This window comes from Orbicella faveolata, unplaced genomic scaffold (genome assembly GCF_042242905.1).
Source record: "Orbicella faveolata isolate gen_17 unplaced genomic scaffold, um_ofav_v1 contig_25, whole genome shotgun sequence".
NCBI classification, from domain to species: domain Eukaryota; kingdom Metazoa; phylum Cnidaria; class Anthozoa; order Scleractinia; family Merulinidae; genus Orbicella; species Orbicella faveolata.
The window spans coordinates 5135001-5162500 of record NW_028301553.1 but is presented as its reverse complement, the minus strand read 5'-3'; the positions used below and the strand labels follow the sequence as shown (position 1 = coordinate 5162500).

The window sequence follows — 27500 nt, the reverse complement described above, 5'->3', positions numbered from 1 at the left end:
GTTACTAATCTTCACGATGACTTGACTTCATTAGGAAATTCAAGGAGACCCATGCTTAAAGTTTGTTGGGCGAGGTACATTTTCGAAGTAAAAATGTTCCTTTTTGACTCAGACGCTAAGATTGAAGCTCTCTTGAATTGTCAGATTATCATTTTATTATCAATATGCTTTTGGACGTGTGCACTTAAGTTAGGAAAAGGTCAATAGAAAGAGAACAGTGTGTACGTCAGAAATATAGAGTTTTTCAGCTAGGATGAGCTGTGAACAAAAGAAAATAATAGTCACACGTGCAATTCATGTAATGTTTTTCCAGTCTGTAAAATATACTGATGTATGATCAGTACAATAGGATCATACACTTTTTAATGAATTAAAACAGAATAAACTTCTGATAGAAGATACTAGTTACTGCAGAAGATATCTCATAACGAGAGATGTTCATATTGCAATTTATCCAATTTCTAACCCAACACCACAGGAAGTAAGTGAGCTAATCAGGTGGCAAGCTGTACTGTTCGTGTGCTTCCCTCCCACCCATGAGAAAATGGGTAAATTTGAATGTCTTGAAAACAATACACCTTTTCGTGAATAGACATTGGTTATTGATCAAGCTTAAGGTGAAGATGGCTGGATATTGGCCGAGTTTCATTTTTGCGTGTTTATGGTTTCTCTTTTTGCAATCTCTTTTTGCGTCACCTCTCGGATCAAAATGAGATCTAAGAAGTTCTCCTCGCAGTGTGGGTTTGGGCTACGCTTGGCAATAAATTAGTCCTCTGCCTTCTTAAATTCCGTGCAGTCAGAGCCATTCTGTGAACGTTTGAGTTGTACGAGAATTTAAAGTACATTTTCTTGAAATCACCTTCGACAGAACTGTGAAATTCGACAAAATCGTCCGCTGAACAATTTTAGGAAACTGGAAAACCTGAATGTGGACGCTTTACACTGAGCAGAAGTTGTATTTGTTACCTTTTATCAGACAGGGATAATCATCTACTTCTGACAAGACGAGCCTTAACATGTCATTCACATGAGCTATAAATTAAAGTGGCTTGAGCCTGCTTCTTTACAGTTTTGGTAGCTAGATAATGTTATCCTCTTTGCTTGAGAAAATGGTTAGTTTCCGTGAAGTGTATTGTAATTCAGTTCAGTAAAGAATATATCTTTCTGCGAACTAAATTGTGACTACCTTTTCTCGGTAAGTTGTTTTGAGTGGAGTCAGTACATAAATTGCGCTGTGCAAAAACGACGTAGCTCTGAGCAGCATCGATTTTTCGTTATAGGTGAAAACGATAAATCGTGTAACACTGCGAAATATCGCAACAGCTATCACAATAGCTTCGCGATATCTCGTGCAACATATCGTTTTAAGCAAAATATCGTTCAAATACCGTCGATATATCGCGATATTCGTCGATTATCGTTTACGTTACTTTTGCACAGTACTTATACCTAGTCGTACCTTATTGGTACGCTTCCGCGGCTTATTGGCGAGACGTAGTCGAGCCAAAATACCCACGGCAAGACCAAATGAGTCTGATATACGGTAAGATTGGGTATTTACGCTAGCCAAATTTGGCCAATTGACCATCATATCGTAGCCATATCGGTCATATCGGGTCGGTGACTTGATATCGGAGAAAGATAACAGTCGAGGAATTTTAACCTAGAATTACAAGCACCATGAATTTCTTGACAGTAATCGCGTTAAAAACGAACCTTCAAAAGCCTTTATGTGTATGTTTTGATTAAGTTCGTCTGTAGTTTTACTACTCTCAATAACGTAAACACTGAGGCACAATGAATACAATTCTCGAAGTGCCGTGCTAATATAATCGTTCCGTTCTAGGAGCCGCTTATGCAATAACTCGTTCAATTGTGGGCAAATATGTATACAACTCCATTTACCATTGATGACGGTAGATCGTTCGCGAACTCAAAACAGACCCTTGTGAAATATACCGAATGACACTGGGTGCATTCCTGATAGGCTCCATTGACAGTCATGTATTGCTGTCTTCCCTTTAGGTAACTCTTTAGCCAGCCTACAATGGGAGACAAAAGTAGTTGAGACACTAAGGAGCTTAAGCAACGACGACGACGACTTCGAGGACGACGCCTAGTAAAAAATGAATTTATATTTTACAAGCTAAGTTCGCGATTGTCTAGATCTGTCCGGTCCGCCAATGGTTCTAAAAACGTGCTTAAGCTAAATATGCAACGACGGCGTTCAATTCCAAATGAATTAGCCGTCGTCGTCCACGTTCCGTAGACGACACAAAACTTGGTCATTTCACGTTGTCGTATTGCAGAGGACGGCAAAGAAATGTACCAAGATTTATAACACACGTGCACAGCTATCGTTTGCCTCTTATTATATTTTATTTGTATGCATCTGGCGTTGATTCTCTAGTACCTTCGGCGCCCCCCCCCCCCCCCCCCGATTCAACGTTGTGTGAGCACTGTGGTATGTGCATTGTTAGGAATGGGAAAATCAACATTGTTTCGGGGAGGAGGGGAAAAATGTTTCCAAGACGCTTGAAAATCGAAGTTCACTGCAAATTCTGTCGACACTTTTGTCCCTCATTGTAGAAATGGACCCCCCCTCCCCCCCCCCCCCCGAGTGCGTCGTCTACCTCGAATTCAAGACTTTGCTTGCGACGCTAAGTAGTGCCACTGGTCTATTATCTTCGCTGTCCTTTTCCTTGCCTTTTTTGGAAATAAGAGCAAGTCTCGCTGGGATTCCAGTTAGTAAAACCACTATTGATCTGAATAAGCTTAAACACTGTGTTGGTAAAGACTAAGTAAGGAAGGAAAATTTGCATCACTATATGGGTGTGCGTTGCTGAGGCCTGTTATTTTTTTCGTTTTTGTCGCTGCGTTTAGGACTGTGTATATTAAAAGAATTGAATTAACTTAACCTTAGATAGCTTTAATCGTCTCTTTCTTTGAACAGAAATAAATTTTGTGGTTTATCCACAAGTTAAGGGGTAACATTGCCTCAGTCACCCTGTTCGTTCTGCCAATTTCTAGCAAATCTGACTGAAAAGTATCTGAAGTTACTAAAGTTGTGAGATTTGGTGAAAAACTGAATTTTTGAAGGAGCAATGAAGAACTTCTCTATATCCTCGTGGTTTAATTTTTTCACACCTAGGTTATCATTTGGGATGTCATTTTGGCAGACTGAATTAAAATCAGGGCTCACAACAGACATTACTGAAACAGCTTTGGTATTGTTATTTCATCCTCCAGTGAACATAACTTTAGCATTTACGATAGAGATCCGAACTTTGAGATGCTTGTTCCATTGGTGACGTTTTACGCTACCAGACTCTCAAATTTCATTTCCCTTCGTCTTCAGACAGGGAAGTGTTTTGGAAATGAGAGACAACTCCTTTCATCAGAGGTGCACATGACATCTTTAGTCGTGGGACTCGCCAATTTTGCTTTCTTTCAGGTTGATCCAGTAGGTGTTATAGACATCTGCGACGGAAGTATTATAAATCAAGTTCAAGTTCACTCGATTCACACTATTTCGATTACAAATTATATAAATAAATTTTATTTGCCACCAAATAAAAGCGTTTATCGCTTCTACCCACGCTCTTGGCGTTACTGTAAACACAGTGTTCATTTTCAACAAAGAGTTAGCTGGGAGTACTGAAGGGTCGAACTAAATGGGGACGGGGTCACCAAGTACAAACTTGATTGAGCAATAATCACAAAACCATCACAAGACAACCTTATGACTTCGATGACAATAGCGAATTCATTGGTAATAGTTTCACTGGAAAACAACTTAGCCTCGCTTTCAGCGATCGGTATAAGACGTGGCATGTTTCTCGAGTTCGTCCTCTTTGTCTCCAGACCTGACACACTCAGCGAGTTCCACCCTCCTCCTCCCTTCCTCCACCTCAGTTATGTTATGTATTTGTGATATGGGCACTTCTCCTCTTTTCTCTTCCTTTGCAAGAGCTTAACAAATAATAATTCGCTAATATTGTATTTCATATTAGTTTTAATCAATAAATCGGCCATTCTGCGTGGCCAAAATTTATCCCAACAACGACTTGTCTTGTTTCGATTTCTTTAGGCGCTCTAGCAAACAAAGCTCGACTGTTGACCTACAAAATTTGATGTGGTTGAATGTACCGCTTCATAGTTATAATTTTGCAAACAAGGGAAGAAGACATAAAAAATGGTAATGTAGCCACCATCTATAGTTTATCTATCAAAAAACACGAAAAACAAGAAACAAGCAGAAATAACTATCCAAACTTAAGTGTGTATGTTAGGCTTTCTAAGAAAATGTTTCAAAAACTGTTGATTTTTGGCCTTCAGTTCTCTTTTAAAGAAAGTTTAAAAATGGTGATCTTGACCTTCCGAATTACGAGCAGACCTAGTAGGTTTCTTAAATTTCGAATGCACCTCTGTTGGGCAGTTCTAAGAAAATCAAGAAGCGTTGCGCGACCTTTCAAGACCCTCATAGACTGAGACATCGCTCTAACGGCTTGATTCTTTACTGGGCCATTCGAAGTTTGCACATACACAGGCCTAGTTAAGAACAGAGCTAGGTTTTCCTTGAAAAAAGAGTATTTTACTGTTAAGACTTCCTGTAATTCTGTCAGTTGTCTTAGAGAGCAACGGGAAGACGTTGTTGAAGCGATTCAATTACACTGGAATTAGTTCCACGTGTGGCAAGATATCAAGACGGTCACCCTTTAGCAGTCCTACGTTTTTATTGTTTTATTATTTTTCCCTGCAATCATCATTGAATGGAAACCTAATGCCACGCGTCATCTTACGCGGTATTTTACGTGTTTCACTCGCGATCTAGCACCACCACAGAAATAATCAAGCTAATGTACAATAACCGTAAGAATCGCTGAGCCGCAATGAGCTGATACAAAGCCAGAGGACGCAAAAAAACATTGTCATGCCATGCCCACGTGATATTTTCTCAAACAAGAAGCTAATTCCGGTGTAACATAATCGTTGTAACCTTCCGGTTGCTCTATGAGAAAAGTGAAAAAGAAAACAGCAGGACTTAAACAGTTTGTTCGAGATATAAAGATATAAAAGCTCTTGACGATCCAAAACTTAATCAGTTTGATTGCTCCTATTCGGGAGTAAACGGCGCCTTCTAGCCTTTGTCAGTGCTGATCTCAGGTAAGTTGGTATCTGCATGTTATCTTTTTAAGAGATCTGTCTAAATCTTCCGGCTCTATATTTTCAATGCCATACTTTACGTTAATAATAGTTTCATAAATATGAAAAAAAACTTTATAATCCAGGGCAAGGTCCAAATAGTAGCGACACTGACATGATAATTTGGAAGCTCGTTTGTCGATCTGAAGCCTATTCGAATCTCTTCCCCGTCGAACTTGGGAGTCTGAGTTTTACAACAATTTTCTTAACATTTCCACTACACTGTCTTACTCGTACAGCAATAATTCCAGTTATTTGACCCGCCATGTATTTTTCCTTCTTTTCACGGCGTCTCTGTGCAAGAAAAATTCTTCAAGTTTTGTCTCGAATAGGCGCGCGTCTACATGTTCCTAAAGTTTCGTGTCTCAGAATAGTTTATTTCTTGTGGACTTAACTGGTAGTCAGTGCAGTCTTTCTTACCTTCAGAAAGAACAAAAGAATAAAAACATTTGATGTTTGGAACAACTTAACGACCTTTCTTTTCTTCCGAGTATAATTAGTTTTGTTCTAATACTTCCTGTTTTTATATCATGCGCGCAGTATTCCTCTTGTGATCATTTCTCGATTGAATGTTCTGGCAGTGATTGTTTGGTGTAATTTCAATGAGATACACCGATAGCATTTGTTGTTCGCTTGCTGAGATGAAACGTACAGTATAAGATGTTTAAAAACATGACCAATTTTTTCGTGACTGACCGAATATTTTTCGGCAATTTAGAAAGAAAGATTACAGTGACAGTTGTTTGTTAGTTGTTTTGAATGCCTCTTTCGTCTGTATTTTGATTTATTTTTATGTCTATTTATTGATTGATTGATTGATTTCTATCTGCGTCTGTCTGTTTATTTGGTCCATTATTTGTTTGAAACCACGACACAATCAAAAACTGTTCCCCATATATTTTCTGTAATCAGAAGATCAAAATAGTGCATGCTCGAAGTGTCACGGTTCAACTGCGCATATCGGTTCAATTTTTCTGGCAATGCATTTATCTACTTGTTTACCTGTTTACGTATAATTACTTTACTGGCATAATTATTAAGCTGCTTACTTAGGCAATATATTTGTTTCGTTTCATCAGGGACATACGGTTAAAGTTACTGTTGAATAAAATGTTAGGGGCATTACAAGCCCCCTTCCTATTGAGTATCGGCATCGCCCTGGTGACAAGCTTAGCCGCGTTGGAGCTGCCTTATGAAGTCCTAGACTCCATAGTGGAGCTGAGCGACACTGATCAGGACTTCACAGACCTCACCCGCGTCAACGTATCTGATGACCTGGGTCCCACCCGTCCTATCTATCGCCTGGACCTTGAACCAGATTTTATAGCCTACTACGAAATTGACATCGGAAGTGACTACGTTGTACTCTCTTCCGGTAAAAAAACTGGAGATTATCGAGAAGTGGAGAGTGGCCCGGATCCAAGACCAACTGATGTGCTCATACAGCAGGCTCAGGACAATGGTCAGCGGTGCGCCAAGTTTTATCGCTTGTCACCAATGGGATTGACGGTTTGTAAGAATGACAATGGAACTGTTGTGGCAGCGAATTACAACTGGACGGCTACTACTCCCCAGGTGGGTTGAATTAGACGTTACAGATAAACGTGTGTACCCGATTTTTATATAAGTAATTAATAATATTTATTAGCTGTCGTTAATCTGAGCAAAACTAGCAGAGCGTGCGGCCTTGTTATCAACAGAAAGTCCAGAAAATAAAACAGAAAAGGAAAAAGATGCAATATAACTGTATAGGAAAAGTCTAAGAGCTCTTTGTAAAGGAAATCCCAAATTGAATAAAAGAGAGCGTTAATCAGTCCCGCAATCCTATCTCATTCTGAGACAAACATTCAAAATAGTTTGGCCTTTGTAGCTTCAACATTGTATAGAATATCAACTGTTTTTTTTATTTATTGATCTCTCTGGCTCGTTTGTGAAACAGATTAAAGATTGGCGAGAGCTGGATCAGATGGTGAATCAAAGTCTTAAGGACTTTAAACAGCAGTGGCGACAAAGGTCTTTACAGAGGCGGTCGCGGTCAGACTGGGCAACCACAGACGTGGATCCTAGAGGAGGAGGAAAGAAGAAAACAGGCATTAACGAGGAAGCCCTTTTTCCTGGCTCCGTTATGAAACTTGCTCTAGGTGAACGCTTCAGATCTGTTGGCGTCTATATAAGAAACATTGGTAATTCACGCATGCACCACAGTTCAAGATCCGAGTGGCAGCAGAGACTCTGTAAGGTGCTTGTCGACGTGTGCAAGCCGGAGGGAAGTACCAGGGTAAATCCAATTGCTATAATGGAGACACCTAATCATCTCTCATACCTGAAGCTTGAGGTGCGCGGCAACCGGACACTGGTGGGAAATATCTTAGAGTGGCGTGAAATCGGATTTGTCGTGGAAATTAAAGGACGTAAAAACGAAGTGATAAAGAAACATTTTGCGATAAATTTGCAGTCCAAACGATCCAGACGCTCCATAACTACAGGATCGATTCCGGCTGAATACAACTTTCCTGACTATGACCAGCACGATTGTTGCGGTTGTAAGAGTGGATGCAGTCCTGTGGCCTGGGCTCAAGTGTTTGGATACTTCGACAGACGTGCAAGGTACATCCCCGATTTTTTTAGTCCAACAATATACGGCGATAAGTACACTGTAGCTCCGTTATACCTGACATATGACGTAAAGCGCTTTGTAGAGGACATACGAGATGAGGTTGAAACTTTCTGTAGTAATGGTGAAGGCGCCACTCAACGTTCCAAAATGCACTACATTGCGCCGTGGTTTCGAGCGCGCCAAGGATCCAGATCAAGGGTTGCTACTTATGTCGAGAAACGCAAAAAACGGAGTACTAAAAGCAGTGGAGGATTCATTCAACGAGGAGGCTCATCTTGGATTGCATCCAAAGCTGTCTATTACTTAAAATACGGCTACCCTGTCATTCTGAGCATTACACTAGAAGGTGGAGGCCATGCGGTCGTCGCCACGAAATACAAGCAAAGGTCCAGAAGGGAGCGTCAGTGTGACACTACGAAGACTGGATGGTGGTGGGGAGAGAGGACCAAAGAAAACTGCTACTGGAAGACAGTCTACGATAACGAGTTCTTCTTACATTATGGTTGGGGAGGATATAACAACAAGTGGCAAGAAGTAGGTGTAAAGGGTGCTTACTGCGCTTATATTACATAGAAATAAGTCTTCTTAGATACAACGCACATTTAATTGAAGATGTATTTTTATTATTGCTGACAGGCGTAGACGTCTTTGTACTCTGTTTACGACACTTAGCAGAAAAATTGTATACCTTTTTTGAGTTTATTAATTTTATTCGAGACTCTGGTATTGTTACAATTTTTTTAAATTGAAGTTTTCGGACTTTGTGCAATGTAAAACATTATCTTGTCGTGACTTGCGTCACAAACTGGACACCTAAATTGAACAGTTTAGATGATTTACACACCTCATATGTTTGAATCCTGAAGCTTGAATACTTTGCTAAAGCGCTCCCTCCCCTCTCACCCTCTAAGCTATCGAACGTAACAAAACCCTAAGCTATATGGTGTCGATGTAATTGTACTTTTTGCATCAGTGCAACACAATTAAGAAAAAGTAAACGCATTGGCTAATCATCAACATTCTCATGAGTCGAAATAAATTCAGCAAATTAAGTTCGCACGCAAGTAACGCATCATTTTTTGTCAACTGTGCCTTTTAGTACGAAGAAGAAAGGAGGAAGCCCAATGGCATGAATTCCTCATAGAGGTTTTGTTCTTACAGTTGTTTTTAGATCACTCTCAGTTTCAGATATGTTACCTAAGCCTCGAAATAGCCAATCGCGTGGTCCAGATTTGCACAATACGTGCGTGGACAATCTAATAGTCTCTACATGCATTTCCATGTTTTCAAGTGTTGTTTCACAGCATTTCCGTTTTGAGCACTGAACGTTCCGGGCTCGAGAATGCCGCCGGTGCAAGAGAAGTTTAACCGTTTCTGTGCTTTTGCGCACTCTCTGTATCCAGGCACCGGTATGTACTTCGCTCCGGCCTCAGTAGGGGCTCAGCATTAATTTGGGTCAACCTTAACGGTAATTTAAATTTGCCTCGTGTCAGAATGTTTTATGGGCGCTTTAAGTGTCATCGAGACTCTTACAGCAGAACATAAATTTCTATGATCAGCGAAATAGTTTTAGCTTGTAGCGAAATAATGATGAGAGAATCGAATGACCTTTTTTTCTATTTAAGTGTCATGACACTTATAGTACACCAGACAAAATTACTCGGTTCTGATTGGTTGACAGCAATACGGTTAATACCATGTTGTACTCCATGGAGAGTCAGTCACATTTGCACTACAAAAAATCCCGACATCCGCTTTGTTGTGCTTCAATGACTAAAAGAAAATGAAACAACGATGACAAAAAGAAATTGCCTTAGTAAGACTCTCCTTTTTTTATAATTTTGTCTGGTGTAATATAATTAGAAAATCGCAGGACCATCCCGTACAAATCATGGTTATTAGATACCGTGGAAAAAGGCGAACGTAGATGAGAATTTTCAAAACGTTACGCACGCATAACAAATTAGAATTGTTCGTATGTTCCTGTCAATAATAATATCTTGTATCGTTATAAGAGACTTAAAATATAAAAGCAATTGCGACTGAGTTTCGAGTTTATGATAACTTCAGGTGAAGTTTGAAAACTCAAAGTTCCTCGTTCCTTTCTCTGCACCATCAGATCCCCAGAGAGTCAAGTGCTCAGCATATAATTTCTCCTTCCAATGATAACATTAAATCGAGCAAGTGGTTCATGAGTATAAAAACATCCATCGCAAGGGTAAATGTTTGATTCTCTTTACCCAAATATAGGAAATGTATGTAGCATACCAAGGACAAATTGTATGTGAACAGAAGGCCTTTGGGGTTAAATCACGTTTTTATCTTTTACAAAGCATAAATGCTGAAATAGATGTATCCTTGCTTTCGTGTGACAAATAATTAATTCTATGTGCTAGGTCCGTAAAGTCAAATACATGTGTATCTCTGATGTTCTTCTAATACATCCTGCGAGACAGAGATGACCTTCTCTTTCTGCTCACAAGGCAGTGAGCAGAAGTAGAAGGGAATTTATTTCGACGTTCAGAGTACTCCCTTTACGGCCAGTAAAGGCACCTTTTTAGTTAGTTAGTTAGTTAGTTAGTTAGTTAGTTAGTTAGTTGGTTAGTTAATTACATACATGTATTTGTCAAAGGGAAATCAGTGGAATTTATTAAATTAAATTGAATAAAATACTAGGTCGCAAGAACTGGCAAGAAACTTTCAGTATCTCAATAGTCTAAATCAGTTGATGGCAGTAGTTTGCAATTCATTACAAAAAAATGGAAGTAAAGGATAAGGCGTTTAAAATTTAGCTGCTTGTAATCACAAAACTGTAAAATATCTCGGACATGTTAAGTCCAATAAACATGCATGAGAATGTATTGTGTGATTTGATGTCAGCACAACTTCAGCTTTTTTTTTTTTTTACTAACCAGTGCAAGGCTTCTGCACACTGTGTCCGAGGCCTATATCGGAATCAGTGGTGAAGCAGGCGAAATATTTAACAATTAATCCACGAGAGCGCGTTGGATATGAGATGGTAGATAGTCAACTCATATCTAACAAGGCGAGTGGAACAACTGTTTTATTGAAAACGCCCCCAAAGTAATTAAACTCAAAAAGCTAAACTAAAAAAAAATTGAGAATATTACTCGATGGCGAGAAGATATGAATTTTATGCTCGAGTGGCAAGAGCAATATCTCACGAGTGAGCGCAGCGAACGAATGAGATATTGTTCTTGCCGCGAGAATATAAAATTAATCTTCGAGCTAACGTTTAATGTTCTTTTTATTATATAGACATACTGATGACGGCGTTTTTGACGATTTTCCGAAGATTTCCGATCACTCTCCGAAGATTTCCGAAGATTGTCCAAAACTTGTCAAAAACTTGTCCACAAATGTTTCGAGTCCCGGAATGTCACTCGAGTCCCGGATGTGGCTCCGTACGAATTTTACGAGTGGTGTATTTTCCAGTAAAACACTCGTGTCTCTTATAAATATAAATACGAACGAGCGTACGCTTAGCATATTTGTAGAGCATGCGTGGTATAATGGCTCGTAACCTTTGATGGCTAAGCTAATGAAAACCCTTGAATTGCATTATCCAATGATCCAGGTTTTAATAATAAATGTTAAATGAGTTCTCTTCCAGAAAACGAATTGTTATTGGTGATATGTAGATTTCCTTGTAGATGGAGTCCTGCCAAGGCCCAAATATAATCAAAACTAACTGTTATCGACCCAAAATATTTACTCCAAAACATCGTCATTTGCAAAAGTCTATGGAAAAAGAAACTACATCACAACAAGACGCTATAAGTTCATCCGTGACGCCTTCAGGTTTTTAATTTCCGCCGCAAAAAACATTCTACTAGGTTAATAATTAAGTCAAAACAGTCGACCTTGTCTAATCCCGGCGTAATCTCCGCTGCTTCGTCCCTTCTCGAACCACCATATGCATAATGTTTCAAATAAGATCAATGCCCCGCTTACCGAGACATAGTATTGTGACGAAATCCCCACATAGTCCCAGTGTTGGGGACACGACTATGCTCTCTACTAGTATAATTACTCTTTGCTAGTTTGTAAGACTTTTTCTGCCTCATTAATGTGCTCAAGAAAATAAATTTCTAACACAAGCTAAATTCCGTTGTGTCAATGGAAAATGTGGTACCAGACTGAAGAACATATCTGTCCGTTCGGATTTCGTAAACACACTAATAATTGTCCCAGACCGAAACGAGAGACAATGTATAAACGCAGTTCAAAACTTGCCCAGGACCTATGCCTTCCTGATAAATAGTAAAGTACTCTGCCGTGTCTTAAAAGAGTCTACTGGACAATGATGGCCATGTTTGATTGCGGGCCAAACAGATCTATACGTAAGTTGAACACGTTCTGGACAGAAAAGTTGGCTGACTGGAGAAGATTCTCGCCTATTCCCTTCAATCAGACATGATACAACGATCTAAATTAAAGTTCTTATCACCTAAAGTGTATTTCCTGCTTCTCGAACGTCCTATGGATCAGACCTTTGAGAGCAAGTTAATTTAGAGCGGTCTAACAACCGCTTGGGACAGTGTAGTGATTTCTTGATTACAAATCTCTGCGGAAGGCCGTTGGTCAGGATTTCCATCCCAGCACCGGTTCATCAATTGTTTCCAGCGGGCCGGAGGCTTCTTTCCACCGTCCACATCTCCCGGACGGTCGCCTTTATCCACCAAACTAAAGAAAGCTGTCATCGGCCCCCTGAATTCAACGAATGCCTGCCGCCCATACCACATCTCCCACAGCATTATGCCAAAGCTGTATATGTCTGCTTTGCTGTCATACACCTCGGAATGAAAAACTTCCGGTGCAACGTACACAGGGGTCCCCGCCAAAGTACCAGTGATGTCCTTTGCGTCTTTAGAAACGCCAACATCAGTTATCTTCACTGAGTTTTCCTCTGATAGCTGGAATGTAAAAAGGGAACATATGCAGTTTCACTGTACGTGGCAAATCAACAGGTTTTTCTAAGGGACTCCTACAAATTGTAGTTTCATGTAATATACTTTAAGCATCTATTCGAATGGCGTCTCCACTCTCAACTCCTCACTTCCCACTTCCTACTCCCGAAACTCTACTCCCCACTCTCCATTCCCCACTCCTTGTTTTAGTAGCATCCAACATCAGTTTTTTTTTTTTTTATGTTGAGACAAAGTGTCCAAGTTTAGATGCGTGTGTATCTCTATACTTGAAACAAGACATAATCGAATGTATTATCCAATTTTTGGTTTCAAAATTTGGCATGATGCCTTTTCAGGCTCAAAAACAGATTTTTTTAGTTTTCATTCAATTTACATACCCACAGGCAGAAAAACACTAACAGTTTTTCTTTTACCCGAAGGCCTTTTCAAAAACTTTTGAACAATATTTAGGTCAGTATTTTTTCAATTGGTGTAACACACAAAGTTCAGCCTCATACCAAGATGTTCTCTAGCTTAAGGTCCCTATGGATAACCCCTCGTTTGTGTTTGAAAGCAAGACCATCAGTGATCTCCTTCGCCCATCGACATACTTCTCTAAAGACGGCAAGATTCTTGGTTTTTGATGGAGTTGCTTCTGGGTGATCGAAGATCTGACTCTTTAACTTTCCTTTGCACTTTTCCATTACCAGGATCACTCTTGTGGTGTCCGCGCTCTTGAGAAGGGATGTGCCATAAAATTTTACAATGTGAGGATGCTGTAATTTTCTGACGAACAAAATAAAAAAAAAAAAACACGCAAAATTGGCTTTACAATAACTGTCACATGTCTCTTTCTTTGTAATGTTATGTTCCTTACTACTTCGTCTACCACACACAATCGAGAGGAACGACGTACTCTGAATCTCATAAACTGGGGCCTAAAACCGGCGTACAAACAACAAGACTGAAAGATGTGAAAGGAGGAAACGGTCGAGTTTCACTCAAAACGACCTAATATGTCAATTTTATTGCACAAAGAACTCCACTGGACCCTTTGCCGTTAGTCCCGGCAGTTATATGCTCCAGGAAAGCTGAAGGTGGCACTGGGCCTCCAAACATGTAGAAATATGTAACAAATATGTGATAAATTAATGCCATCTGTTGATAAGGGCTGTTGCAATAGCCATAACTGAAATGTTTTTGTGAGACGTTTTGGCGAGACAACTTGAGAGGAAAGCTTGCTGAGATTTCGATCCCAATGAAGGAACTGAAAATTTCCCTCGTGCGCAAAATGCCCTGTGTCCAGTATTTTTAGATTGACATATTAGCTCAGCTTCTGTCCAAGGTCCGTTATCATGTGGTGGCAGCGTGGCCGAGAAGGTTAGTGTTCCAGACTTGCAATCCGGAGAAAGCGGATGCGAGTTCCGCTCTAACGATTATTAAGATGGATTTGTTATTCGATAGACCATACTTTAACTCCTCGGTCATGCTCGTAACATCCAACTAGTCTGCACCCGCCAGTTGGGCTACGTTACGGCCTCAAATGTCTATTTTCAGTTTAGGTGGCATGACTGTGAACTAGCTAGATAGAGATAAGTGCATTGACCACCATAACCATTCAACAACAACATGTTACGAAATGTTACGAAAATTTACAGCCTGGTTGATTTCTCACAGCGTTCCAGAGCATATTCTTAAGAACTCTCGAGAAGACGTTTGAAAACTGAGCAGCAATTTGTCAAGAATAGGGGCGCGTACATTTGGGATCCAAAATCACTCGGATCATGGTGCATCAAAGAGACTGATAAATCATTGTCCAGAATGGATAAAGTGGTTCCTCTGATTCACCATGATCAGAGTAATTACTTTTCTAAATAAATCATTGGGAGTTTTGATCAGCAGTTATTAAGGTCATTCCACTGAAATAGAACATGCACTGAGATTTTTGTGAAACTTTGCATATTGATTGTTTATATTACAGGATCTTAAATTTTGAAATAAAAATGAGGGGTCCCCATGTTCGTTTAGGAGCAGTAGCACCTTGTTTATACCCATATAAATCCTTATAGTAGTACCATGATTGTAGTCACGATTGCTTGCTAAATTTACGTTTCCGACAATTGCTTCTGTTCTACACTGAGAATTGGCCCATATTTATTTCACATAGAGAAATTTATTACTCAGTTCGACACAACAGAAAAAAATGATAGGTCACCGTACTCGTTTTCGAGAAAGTGACGATTTACCTCTATGGCGAGGTCCAGCTGTAAAGAAAAAGCCGCCATTTTGTAATGCGCGCGCGCTAATCAGGCGTGAAATTATGCGCAGTAGAGATGCGCAATGCAATACTGGGGAATAACCGTAAAGTACAACGTACTCAGGTGGCTGCGCAAGTGTAAAGACTACTCCCGGATAAGAATAGATTTATGTGGCCTTACAGACAATCTCCAAGATCATTCTAGAAATTAGTGTCTGCTCCTGAATGAGCCCTGTAATACCTGACGATTCCTTCCTCATTCATACCTTCAACATGCATGAATTTCGCGGTGGGGAATCCAGACCTTGAGCTAAGGAGGGGAGGTTGTTTTGCTTGCTTTGCCGGCTTTTCTTCCTTCTTTTTATACCCAAAATAAGGGGGGGCGGGTCGGGCCCCTCCCCTAGATCCGCCACTGTGTCGAGTCTAAGGAAACTCAGGGGCTTAAACGGAAATTCAGTTAAACTCACTTACCTCAAAAGTTCTACCTCCGCCATGATAAGGCTTGCATTTTTGGAATCAAGCACTTCGCTGCAAACTTTCAATGCTACAGTTTGCTCTTCTCCTTGTCTTCTAATCTTCCCTTGATAAACAGCGGCAAATGCACCACATCCAAGACAAGAGAGCATGTCTTCTTTCCAGTCTAATTCCTCGCTGCTGATATCAGTGGCACGGATTTCATGAAATGCAAATACCGCCAGATGTCCCCTGATATCAGAAGCTTCATCCATGATTGGTTCGTACAATTCTTTTATCTCTTTCTGTGAACGCTTTTCGTCACCGAGTTGTCTGCATAACATCTTGTCAGCCTCGATCAGTTCGGGAATACGGGTTTCGATTTGCTTCAGACACAGCTTAGCCTCTTTCAGTTGGTCCTTTACAAACAACTTGAGCACGCTTTCGTGTGTAACATCATCGAGATAGTCTGCGGATGTTTCAGCCATAAAAGCACATTTGTCTCTTTCGTATTTCTTGATCCTACTTCTATCCTCTATCTTGTTTTTGATCGCCAGTACTCCGACCACAGGAGCACCAATTACCAGTGCAACTAAGGTAAGTGGAACCCATATTGGACTAGTGACGCCGATGACAACCTTTTCTGCTGTAGTGAAGCCTTCGTCAGCTGGAATACTTTCTGGGACATCCATGCCATCATCTGTGACAGCTCCCTGGAGATCCCTCAGTTGCTCTTCAACAAATCTGAACCGCTTCTGAAAGTGTTGTAAAAGAGACTTGCGAGCATCTGAAAATACTTGGTTATCTTCTTCCCAATGCTCGATGATTTCTTGTAGCCGGCTTTCTAACGCCTTCGAGATGTTGCTTTTAATCACTTCCCAGGAGCTCTCTACCTTTGGAACTTCGTCTAAGGTCCACGAGGTGAAGCGAGCTCTGATATCACGTGAATTAAGATACTCGGAGAGCTCATGAACAGCGTCTTTGACACGAGCCTTCAACAGGTCATGAAGTTCTTCCATCACTCGGGTTTGCTGCTTTTCAATCACAGACAATCGAGTGATAATCGATTCCATTTTTTCAGCGACTTCGTCGTTGTCTCTGGAAGCGTTCATCACAAAAGCTTTTGCTTGATAAATCATCCGGTAAAGAAAGTAATCCAGCCATCTGCAAAAAAGAAGAATATTTTTAAATGTACATCTTTTACGTCACATGACTTAAAAACAAAAAAAAATGTATGCATGCAAGTTAAGGTTTTAGAATAACATTGTAAAATACGTTAGTCGGGTGCGGGTCATAACAACCCCCAGTTATAATTCTGATTCGGAATCATGACATGTGCGATGTGACTGGGAGTATTTCAAAGAACTGTTTGTGTATGAACTGTGTAAACACAAGTGGAACTTAAAATGTATCACGAGAAAAACCTATATAGACAGAAATGCGAAAAGAATTTAACAGTCCTGGTACGTTTCCTAGTTAAATTGCAATGCAAAAAATAATTGGTCGGTGCTCAAATGCTAGAAGAGCGAAAGAATCGTTTTTATTGAGAGTTTAATGTGATATATCTATGGAAATTTCCATGGGACGTTCATATATTACCCCAGTAGTTTACTATTAATGTCTAAAGTTCATGACTTATATACCTAAGTTTGTAGTTGTTCCATCGGTACCCTCTGTCTTTTCCCCTTAAATTGCAGTTTGGAAAGTAAACTATAGGGAGACCTTCTTTGACCTACCAGTATATTGATAGTCAGTTGACTATCTATATATGGTCAGTTGACCTCTGACCAAAAGCTGATTTCCAATTGGATCACGGGTTCATGTCTAATTAACTTATTGTAATCAGGGTTAGGTTGTCCGGAAGCCGGTTAACGCTAACCCAGGATTACAAGTTAACAGAAGTATAATTTTTTCTTGTGTAGAAATATTTTTCACTGCTTTTGTTTCGTGTAGTTTTAGATTGTTCAAACTCAAAACAGAAGGCCAAACAATATACAGAAAACCTCACCGCAAAGTTACAAAACTCAAATCAAAATTCTTGCTAGCCTGTGTCACAGCCGCCTCTCCACGTAAAAAAAAATCGGAGAGAGATTTTTACGGGGAGAGGCGGCTGTGACACAAACTAAACTCTCGCTTATATTATCCTCGGTTAGCTTAATCGGACTTTGAACAACCTGGTCCAGGGGTCCGCTTTTAGGCTTCGCTAAATTTATCCACTATTTTGGTGCTAAACTCAATCAGTGAAAAAAGACATGTAAAAATAACAAGTGAAAATAAGGAACGATTCACTTGGTTTTCCTCTTTTTTACTCTGCCATTTTTTAAAGACTGCTGTTGTAAACAAGTAAAGCCAAAAGTCAATAAAGTAACTCGTAAAAAGTAAAGTAACCCGTAAGCCACACGCCCGCAATGGGGATCTATTTTTATGAAAAGAGCAATACTATCGTTCGAGTCAATCATCGTTCACTGGAGAATTTATGGGTTTACTGTTTTGGTTCTAGGAACTTATCAATAAACACGCTTTTAAAAAGGCTTACTTCCAATACATTTCTATTCTGGCTTTGATGCTTTTCAAAACGATCGACCTCATGTCACTCATCAGGTCAAAAAATTCTTTGGTGATAATTCCGTGCTTCTGAGCGACACTGGCGTTCTCTGTTGACATATAGGTGATCTGTGGCTTGGGATCAAGACCAGGCCAACACTTCTTCAGCTTCCTTATCACGTGATTCCGGACGTCGTTAACTTCCTTCTCCGGAACTTGGTCCCATTTGTTGCACACGAACAAAGCTCATTGGGATGAGACTGATTCTTCCTGTCCCTCAAGCGTCACCCTCCTTACTTCTGCCAGCAACTTTTCAAGCTGTAAATCGAGAGACACATGACTCACTACTGTTTGGACTGCTATGTGACTTTCGCGAGTTACTGGAATAAAAACTTTTAAAGTTGTTAATTTTTGACAAAATTAACTTCCCAAATATTGCCACAGACTCTGTGGCACCTAGCAATAGCGCAAATTAATTTAATCAGCTCTTGGGGGGACTTCTTCCCCACTGTGCAATATTATCAAGCAATGTTAGCCCTCAATATTTCTCAATGAAACGCTCCTCATTTGTAATATATAGATTTAGGCCAGCCTAAAAGTGTAGCTCCTGGGCCGGGTTGTTCAGAGCCAAATTAAGCTAAGCCAGGAAAAGGTAGAATTTTGATTTGAGTTTTGTAGCTTTGCGTTGAGGTTTTCTCTTTTTTGTTTGGCCTTCTGTTTTGAGTTTTAATAATCACTATATATACAAAACAAAGCCGCAAAAAGCATTTGTATAGAAGAAAAAGTTATAATTCGGTTAACTTTTAATCCTGGGTTAGCGTTAACCGGCTTCCGAACAATCCTGCCCTGTTTTCAGCAAGTTAACCTGGATGAGCCCGCGATCCAATCGAAAACCAGCACTTGGTCAGCGATCAACTTTAAAAAACCACTCGACCTCGAAGAGCTGTAAACTTGAGCCTGCGATATGGTCACGTAATACTGGTCAGCGGATACCTTGTTTCGACAGGTGTCAATTGATCATAACTTGGATGTCCAATATCAGAGAAGTACACGGTAAACCAAGGCTGCATATCTCTGTCAACCTATTATTTGGAGTATGGCCGCCATGTTGCGTGACTCCGTCGTCGTCACCGTCGTGCGTACGCGCCCACGAGCAATACCGCTAGCCATGATAACCATGTGAAAATCAACTCATGGGTTTCCTTTCCTTTCCTATTTGATTATGGGGCTCCGCTTGGCGGCCCTTAGCGCCGCCGGAGCTCCGCTATTAATCGGTATTATTGTGTGGTAATCTTAAGTGGTTTAATTGTTAACACCAAAGGTGGCAACAGAATAAAGGACGTGCTACTTCGAGACTCCTCAGTTTATAATTAAGTAGTGTACTACTTTTGATTAGTATCACCCAACTAGTGGACTAATGAAAATCCGGCATTTTAATTGGCCACGCTACTAGAGGACTATTAGTAATAGTCCTCGAGTAGAGAAATTGGCGCGACGAGCGCGACGCTTTCTTTCGTTTTATTCCCAAATAAATATTTATTCAACTTGCATTTGCTAACTTTATTATTGCCTTTTCTGTCCGACTAGTTGGGTGATACCAAAACAATTAGACCCTTGGCCCTCAAGGGCCACGGGTCTAATGGTTAATTAGTGTATTAATCGGCAATCATGCCTGAAAGGAGACTGTTTTCACCTGCCTTATTTGAGCCCTCAAATCCTATACCGGTGTATCTGTGTCGATTTCACTCGAACACTCATCGCTACAAATTAAACACTAAGTAACTCCACTAACTTTATTCATTGTCAATACTTACTCTGTCTTTCTGAACTCCTCCGGCGTTTGCACTGTTTATGACATAAATGAACGCAAATGCTTGAGGCAAATACTGCGTGACCATCTCGTCCATGATGTTAGACTCGCCGATACCCGGACTGTCAATTATAACCACGCCTTTCTGAAAAATTGAGAATAGAGGCTTCATTTTTTTTTTTTTTTTTCACTTATTCCATGAAGCAGGTTTGTATACTGTCTGAGAGGATCAACACAATCATTAGATTATGAAAACTTAGAATTAATTAGCTTTTTCCATGTTTAGAGCAGTTTTCACCTAAATGTCCAAAGTAATCCGCGTTTGTTTGACTTCACATTTATATACCCCTTTTGTCATCCAATCAGAAGTAAAACGAAAACCAATCGCGCCTCGCTCGCATACGCTTTGCGTCAGTTACATTACTTGTTTTAAGTTTTGATTGGTTCACTGGACTGTCTGTGTCCTTCGTGATTGGTCAGAGTGATTATTTCTAGTTTTGCTTTTGTTATACTCAATTGAAAACCGCTATACTTGTTATTCATGATTCATTTAGATAATATTAAATAAAGACGGGAGCTATGAATTGCCCGCCACTTTAACTGCTTGTTGTCACTTGACAAAATATACATAAAACCACGTGTCAAGGGGGTGGCGGGTGGGGGGGTTATGTCAGTTATCAGTTTAATTTTGCCTATTTGTCAGTTGTCAGTTTCCCCATCCAGACCCACTGTGACAAACAGTCAAAAGTATCGTTGCTGTAAATTCCTGACCTTTCGTGACGAGAATTGTAATTATTTTCGATCATTTATTTCAGTTATTCCGCTGTGAAAGGAATGAGTGACTCAGGTATTAATGGGGTGTAATGACAGTTGGGTGGAGCAAACGGATTCCATGAAATCTGTTTGCTTTGCCACGCACTGTAAAAAGACTAATTTACCATGACTTTGCCTGCAAATACCTCCAAAAGTTGGTGAGGCCAAAAGAGTTCAACCTTTTTGTAAAGTGAACCTTTTTCTCGATCACTCTTCACGTGAACATAAGGAGAGATCTGCTGAAGATAACTTTGTCCAGAGGATGCAGCCTTTAGAGGGAACTCCATAGTTGGAAGTCCCGTTATGGGATCCTTGTCCTTAAAGTGAACCAGAATTCTGCGTTGCTCTCCATGCTTTAGTTCGCATATAGTGGACGTTGTGCTGAGTATGGAATATGGAAAAAGTTCCTCTCCCAGAATGAGGTTAGCCAAGCTACTTTTTCCAGAGCCTGTCTCACCTTAAATTGTATTAACGGTGAATTAATAGATTTCCTTCATGGTCATCTTAGATCCTTTCCGAAATATCATGAGAAATCCAAACGGGCGAAATTGCTGAGTAGTTCACGAAATACATGTGCTGGCCCTTCTTACAGTGGAAACATTTGCAAGTTGCTAGGTTAAGGAATTTTTATAAGCATTTACAAACTCAAAGCTAAGTGATAATCGATTTCACATTGATGTCACGAAACTTGTGTCGTGTCAATACCAACTTTGAAATAATTTCATGGAGGAGTTTGTTATTTTAATAACAAACTCCTCAAGCAGGTTAATTTAAAAACCTGTTATTAAACTATTGTATTGCTTTTTTGTCATTTACCTGCCACTAGAAGGAAGTATTCTTTTCGTTCCAGTTGTGCTTGATGATGCTTTATTTTCTCTTTAATGTTGCCCACATTCTTCTGCAGCAGAGTAAAAATTTTTCCATCCATGTTTTTTAAGCAGTCCTCGCTATCAGAGTAAAGCTTGAGTAGAGCCTTTCTTTTCAAGACATCTTCATCTCTTGCTTCTGTTAAAATTGAAAAGGCCTAAAACCAGAAGGCAAACGTGATTAATAGCTAAATTAAAACGTGCTCTTGAATCGTATTAGTCTCTCTTCAGTCTGTCGCACACAATTGAACTTTAATTGATGCCGATTTCTCGTTATATCCAATACTACATGTCCACCATCTGTTCACTGCGAGCAGTCTCTCCCTCGCTCGAAGATCTGGTTCGCAGATCCGCGAGGGAAGAAAAGCAAACAAACGAGAAGAGGTTAGCAGCGAAACTGAGAGCCTCAAGTATCAAGCACTGGTCAGTGTTTCGACGCCCACGCTAATCCGACTCGCGGCTTCGCCGCCTGTCCCTGTTTGTTTGCGTTCTTCCCCACCGATTCTGAGACTGTTCGCAGTCTCTGATATCATCTGATACTAAGTACGTTTCATTGTGGAGCTGGAATATGCTTAGATTTAACAGGAACGAGTTAAAGATTCAGTACATTCTCGTACTCACACAGGCCCGCTAGAGGTATATTTTGGGCAGGCGTGGGCTAAACGTGTAACAGAATGGAAGGAAATGCCAAGGGACTGGGAGTCCGAGAGACTGCGCAACGTGCACTCGATCGTCTATGTTTGTGAACCCATGATAACGGCTTAACATACAAACCAATCATTACAGCACCCACCTTCCACTACTGAAAAAAAAGGCTGCCATACAGGCTATATACTTTCCCCTTGCCTCTTTCCAAAAGGAGATTAAGCAATGACGAAGGCGACGCCGAGGACAGCGCCTACTGATAATAGGATTAACATTCTACCTTCTAATGTCGCAATTGTCTAGATCTGTTCAGTACTCATATCTATGTAAAAACTTGCTCAGAATACATAAATAATGGCAGCGTTCAATTCCAAAAGTCAATACACAAAATTAGCCGTCTTCGTTACATGTAATATTCTCAGAAATACGCAGAATTTGGCCATTTCACGTAGTTGCTTTGCAGGGGACGGCTACGAAATGAGCAAAGCTTTATAACGCCACTGCCTAGCCATATTTTTGTTCATTTAAGCTTTTGTTTCCTGATGTTGCCGTTGGCGTCGCCGTCACGGTCTGCTTATACAGCTCGCTAAATTAACATTGATGTGAATGACAACTTCACTCAGTACTTAGTAACCTTTGGCGTCGGTAACTGGGAAGAGGATTGTAGCTTAGAAATATGTAAAGATTTTGTATCAAAACAATTTTATCAATTTCACAGTAGTCTTACTTAGAAATAAACCTAATTGTCTATGTCTAAAAGCTAGTTCCGTTTTAAAAGCAGCAAGCAATTTTCAATAACCCGATTCAATTCACTGCATATATAGATTTAATTACATTCGTGGAAAACTAATCTTTGTTTCTGGGAAACAGCTTCAATCTAAAATTGGTTTCATTGTTCAGGTGATTTTCGGTACAAACTGGTATTTCCTTAACAACGCATTTTATGCACTAAACGGAATGGAGAAAATACGTGTCAGCCTGTAGAATCTAATGATCGAATCTAGAATCTAATGATTCCAGTGCTCTCTAATGATTCTGTATGCATGACTGAATCCAATTGCCGGATTAGCAGCGAACAACATGTAGGGACTTAAGAGTAATTGCCACTAAAAATCAAAGAAATCGTGGCCACGGTCGAAAAATCGATTTTGCTCATAACTTGCCAGTTTGAAGGCCTAGGTAAGTAACTGAAGGAAATCAAGTTAGTTTTTTGAAATATCCAATATAACGGCAGAAATTCACGAAAAACGGTTATCGCACCGAAAGCTCAGATTTCACTTCGCGATAATCCGAAATTTTACACTTTTCAGCTTCATGCTACACAGTCGTTTACATCGCTGTGAAACGTTCTCAACTTTAAATGTATACATTGATTCTTCCTTAATCAAGAGATAGTGATTATTTTTATTTCTTGTGTTTTCTGGCCGGACTGAGCCCCGATTAAGTAGACATACTTTTCTAATTAAAACAAAACTCAAAAGTTATGTAAATTCAGTGAGGAAAAAGCTGACCGGTAGTGCTTCAAATCGTCTGATATTCTAGCAAAAGACAGTTCAGTCGATGAATTTTAGGCTTACGGATTCATTTTTGTGGGATCTACTAGCAATTTTGCATGAACGCCGATCAAAAACCGAGAAAATTGCAATTCAGCCCCTTTGAAATTGGCAATGTAACGCAACACGCTAAAATAGGTAAAAATCTTTTGTTGGCTTGAGTCAGGACAATCGAAGCCTATTAATGTCTTTAACGTTTGAAATGCTTTAGAAATAGTATTTAACTTAGAAATTGCCTGTATTAGCGAAAAAACACGAGTAGAACCCTAACTCTCCCTGTTTTGTGTCACGCATGAAATGACAATCTGTGACGAAGGTCAAGTAATTTATGCAGCTTCGGGATAAGTGACGGAGTGTTTGAAGCGTTCAAAGTATTTCCCCATCAGTTGCTCTTAGATTCCCTTTGCGCTTAGATAACTCCTCCCAGAAGCAATTCAAATCTACAGGAGCAAGGATATTCGGGACGGCTAAAACGCACTGTTCAGCTTTCTCAAATAACAACGCGTACTAGAGCTTTACACTGCAGTCCACGGTGCTACTATGCAGCGAGTACGTGACGGACTTGGCAGATGCGTCAAATCTGTAGAAGATGATGGAGCTTTCTCCAGAACTCAACCTTCAATCGCTTTTTCCAATTATGCGATATTCAGCTATCAGTTTGCTTTCCTTTGAAGCTTCGTCCAGTACAAAAAGCCTACCTTTGCATTCAGCTCATTGATCCGGGTGGAAAAAGAGACGTCAGTATCAGTTTCGTGATCAACTTGCAGGGCGAGAAAGGAAGAGGAAAGAGTTGAATTGCATTGACAACGCTGGGGTGGGGATGAGAAAAAACTCCTGATAAAAATTGCCTCGTCTACAAACCAAATTTGTGACGCCACGGTTGGTTTTCATTGCTATTTAGCACTGAAGCATGAAGCATTTTTGTAGTCAATGACATGTCGGTATATCTTTAACCTACGTTGTAGTTTACACTTCTGAAAAAGTTAGTGCTACCTACTCTTTATCACGCTTTATCATGTAGTCTTGTGGATCGTTTTATACCACCAACTACTGCCTCATTCAGTTGACGAGCCTTTCTTCGACCCTGGTTTAACAAGCTTTTCAGTTCAAATAAGTTAACAAGAAATAATTCGAAAACACAAGTATCCTGTGAGATGTTGGATGTGGAGAGTTTCTGGTTCATTGTTCATCAAAGACTTCAGTCGTCACTGGCGCGCCTGAGCCCACAGGGAAGAACTGTTCTGAATCTTCTAGTAAATTCAGGGACTTGAATAAATTTCCATTTGCCGTGTGTGTAATTTCCACAGATCCTTGAGTGACAGGAATCAATGAACCACCAACTACTGCCTCATTCAGTTGACGAGCCTTTCTTCGACCCTGGTTTAACAAGCTTTTCAGTTCAAATAAGTTAACAAGAAATAATTCGAAAACACAAGTATCCTGTGAGATGTTGGATGTGGAGAGTTTCTGGTTCATTGTTCATCAAAGACTTCAGTCGTCACTGGCGCGCCTGAGCCCACAGGGAAGAACTGTTCTGAATCTTCTAGTAAATTCAGGGACTTGAATAAATTTCCATTTGCCGTGTGTGTAATTTCCACAGATCCTTGAGTGACATGAATCAACTTCTGGACCTGTACCTAATCAGAAGCCGGTCATGGGCTCCTGACCTAATCAATGAGATTCCAAGAAGTTTCTCGGTTTCTCGAAACGCACACATTCGCCAAAAATATTCTTCACATATGTCTCAATGCGATAAAATCTGAAGGACTTGGTGGCTTTTGATATCCTTGTTACACTTTATGAGCAGTATGACCGTAACTGCGTGCCGGCACAAATTCCACCGTATTGAAGAACGAACTCGCGCGGGGCGTCTCTAACTCATTCAGCTTACTTCGATTCTCCTTTGATAAGTGCGTTGTTTGTTTGGTTATCGATACAACATTAACTTTTCGTGGAAATAGATAGCCTCCTACTGGCTAGCGACGGCATAAAGCTTGTAATCCCTAACATCGTTCCAATATGTATATACTATTGGGACCTTTTATACTTCGTTCGGCGGGTTAACTGGGCAATCTTCTCTTATTAATGCATGATTTCGCACATCAACAACAAAGATCTTGTTATTAACATTTGACTCATTTTGAGCGGTGAAAAAATGGTTTTAAATTTGTTTCCCTTGAAAATCGCTCGAGCGTGACATTGGGCAGCGAGAAGATGGAGAGTGCGATTTAAAAGTTTGGTGTTTCTTTTTCTCTTTTTTTAAACTCTTGTCGGCGATTTTTTAAGTTAAATACTACTTTTAAAGCTTTTCAAATGTAAAAGACATTAATAGGCTTTGATTGTCCTGTCTCAAGCCAACAAGAATGGCTTACCTATTTTAGCGTGTTGCGTTACATTGCAAATTTCAAAGGGGCTGAATTGCAATTTTCTCGATTTTTGATCGGCGTTCATGCAAAATTGCTAGTAGATCCCACAAAAATGAATCCGTAAGCCTAAAATTCATCGACTGAACTGTCTTTTGCTAGAATATCAGACGATTTGAAGCACTACCGGTCAGCTTTTTCCTCACTGAATTTACATAACTTTTGAGTTTTGTTTTAATTAGAAAAGTATGTCTACTTAATCGGGGCTCAGTCCGGCCAGAAAACACAAGAAATAAAAATAATCACTATCTCTTGATTAAGGAAGAATCAATGTATACATTTAAAGTTGAGAACGTTTCACAGCGATGTAAACGACTGTGTAGCATGAAGCTGAAAAGTGTAAAATTTCGGATTATCGCGAAGTGAAATCTGAGCTTTCGGTGCAATAACCGTTTTTCGTGAATTTCTGCCGTTATATTGGATATTTCAAAAAACTAACTTGATTTCCTTCAGTTACTTACCTAGGCCTTCAAACTGGTAAATTATGAGCAAAATCGACTTTTCGACCGTGGCCACATTTTTAGAATTTTCTTTGATTTTTACTGACATTTACTCTTAACACTGTCCCGCATGTCCTATCCAAACGAGTTACCCATGGCCAATACTAGTTAAATGATTCCCAATTTGAATGGTATTTTTTTCTTTCCGGTAGTTCATTAGGGTAGGTCAGTGTTTCGCCCACTATCAGCAAATGACGGTACTCTTGCCAATTAACTTAAGTATGAAAGAATCATCTCGAAACAATCAACAAACTACAAAGAAAATAGGGAGCTAAAATCAATCGACCTAATCGCGGCTAGTGGATATACATTTACTAAAATTCGCTTCGCATCAAACTCTGTAGGAATGCGAATTATTTCAATGTTATCGCTGTGTCACTGTAACCCACGCTGCTAAACGGTTTCGCCGTTGACATCACTGCGAAAGGCAGTTTCCATCATTTCCTAGGCCTCTGCTCTTTTTTGTGGCATTTTAAGTAATTTCGAGCTGGAGAATTCTTACCTGTCCTGCCGTCCAGCTAGGCTTATCTTCTGACGCATTTAATTCTTCTTTCACTTTAGCTTTCATCTCATCTAATGTTGTTAGTCCTTTACAAGATATGCCAAGCGCCGCCATCGCTGGAAACATTTCCGATATATCGTCGATTTCTTCGATGGTTTTCGTTCTGCTAGCAGCCATTTTACTAATATAAACGAATTTAGGCGAAGAACATAGCATAACAAGAGGGGAAAAGGTGATAGCTACATTGTAACGGAGAGAATGCCTAGATTTCAAGGAACGTAAACCATTCTTCGTCCCTGACGGTACAGACAATTGCAGCGTCGATCTTGTGTGCAGAGGGCATAACTAAGTGTCTTATACCGGGGGGGGGGGGGGGTGTTG

General features: G+C 40.1%; 2 protein-coding genes and 1 pseudogene across 10 annotated transcripts in view; 2 read left to right on the top strand and 1 right to left on the bottom strand.

The window, feature by feature from the left end:
- Positions 1-402, top strand: part of LOC110047025 (A disintegrin and metalloproteinase with thrombospondin motifs 16-like) — a 39347-nt gene extending 38945 nt beyond the window's left edge. For all 8 annotated transcript variants that reach the window (XM_089293428.1, XM_020752747.2, XM_089293423.1 and 5 more), the window contains one exon: positions 1-402. This exon is cut by the window's left edge and continues 2003 nt beyond it. The gene's annotated coding sequence lies outside the window, so the exon portion shown is untranslated.
- A 4290-nt stretch (positions 403-4692) lies between these two features.
- Positions 4693-10940, top strand: LOC110046965 (uncharacterized). The gene is made up of 3 exons (XM_020752677.2): positions 4693-5166; positions 6285-6780; positions 7145-10940. The coding sequence occupies exons 2-3, from the start codon at positions 6316-6318 to the stop codon at positions 8393-8395; spliced, it is 1716 nt and encodes a 571-aa protein (XP_020608336.2). The 5' UTR covers positions 4693-5166; positions 6285-6315; the 3' UTR covers positions 8396-10940.
- Positions 10941-11404: 464 nt separating this feature from the next.
- On the bottom strand, positions 11405-27476 carry LOC110047082 (uncharacterized; annotated as a pseudogene). Its single transcript, XR_016208549.1, has 8 exons — positions 27120-27476; positions 21447-21654; positions 20777-21087; positions 19822-19962; positions 18000-18325; positions 15482-16627; positions 13272-13539; positions 11405-12759 (listed from the first exon to the last, which is right to left on the bottom strand). The product of XR_016208549.1 is annotated as an uncharacterized LOC110047082 (transcript).
- Between the last annotated feature and the right edge of the window lie 24 nt (positions 27477-27500).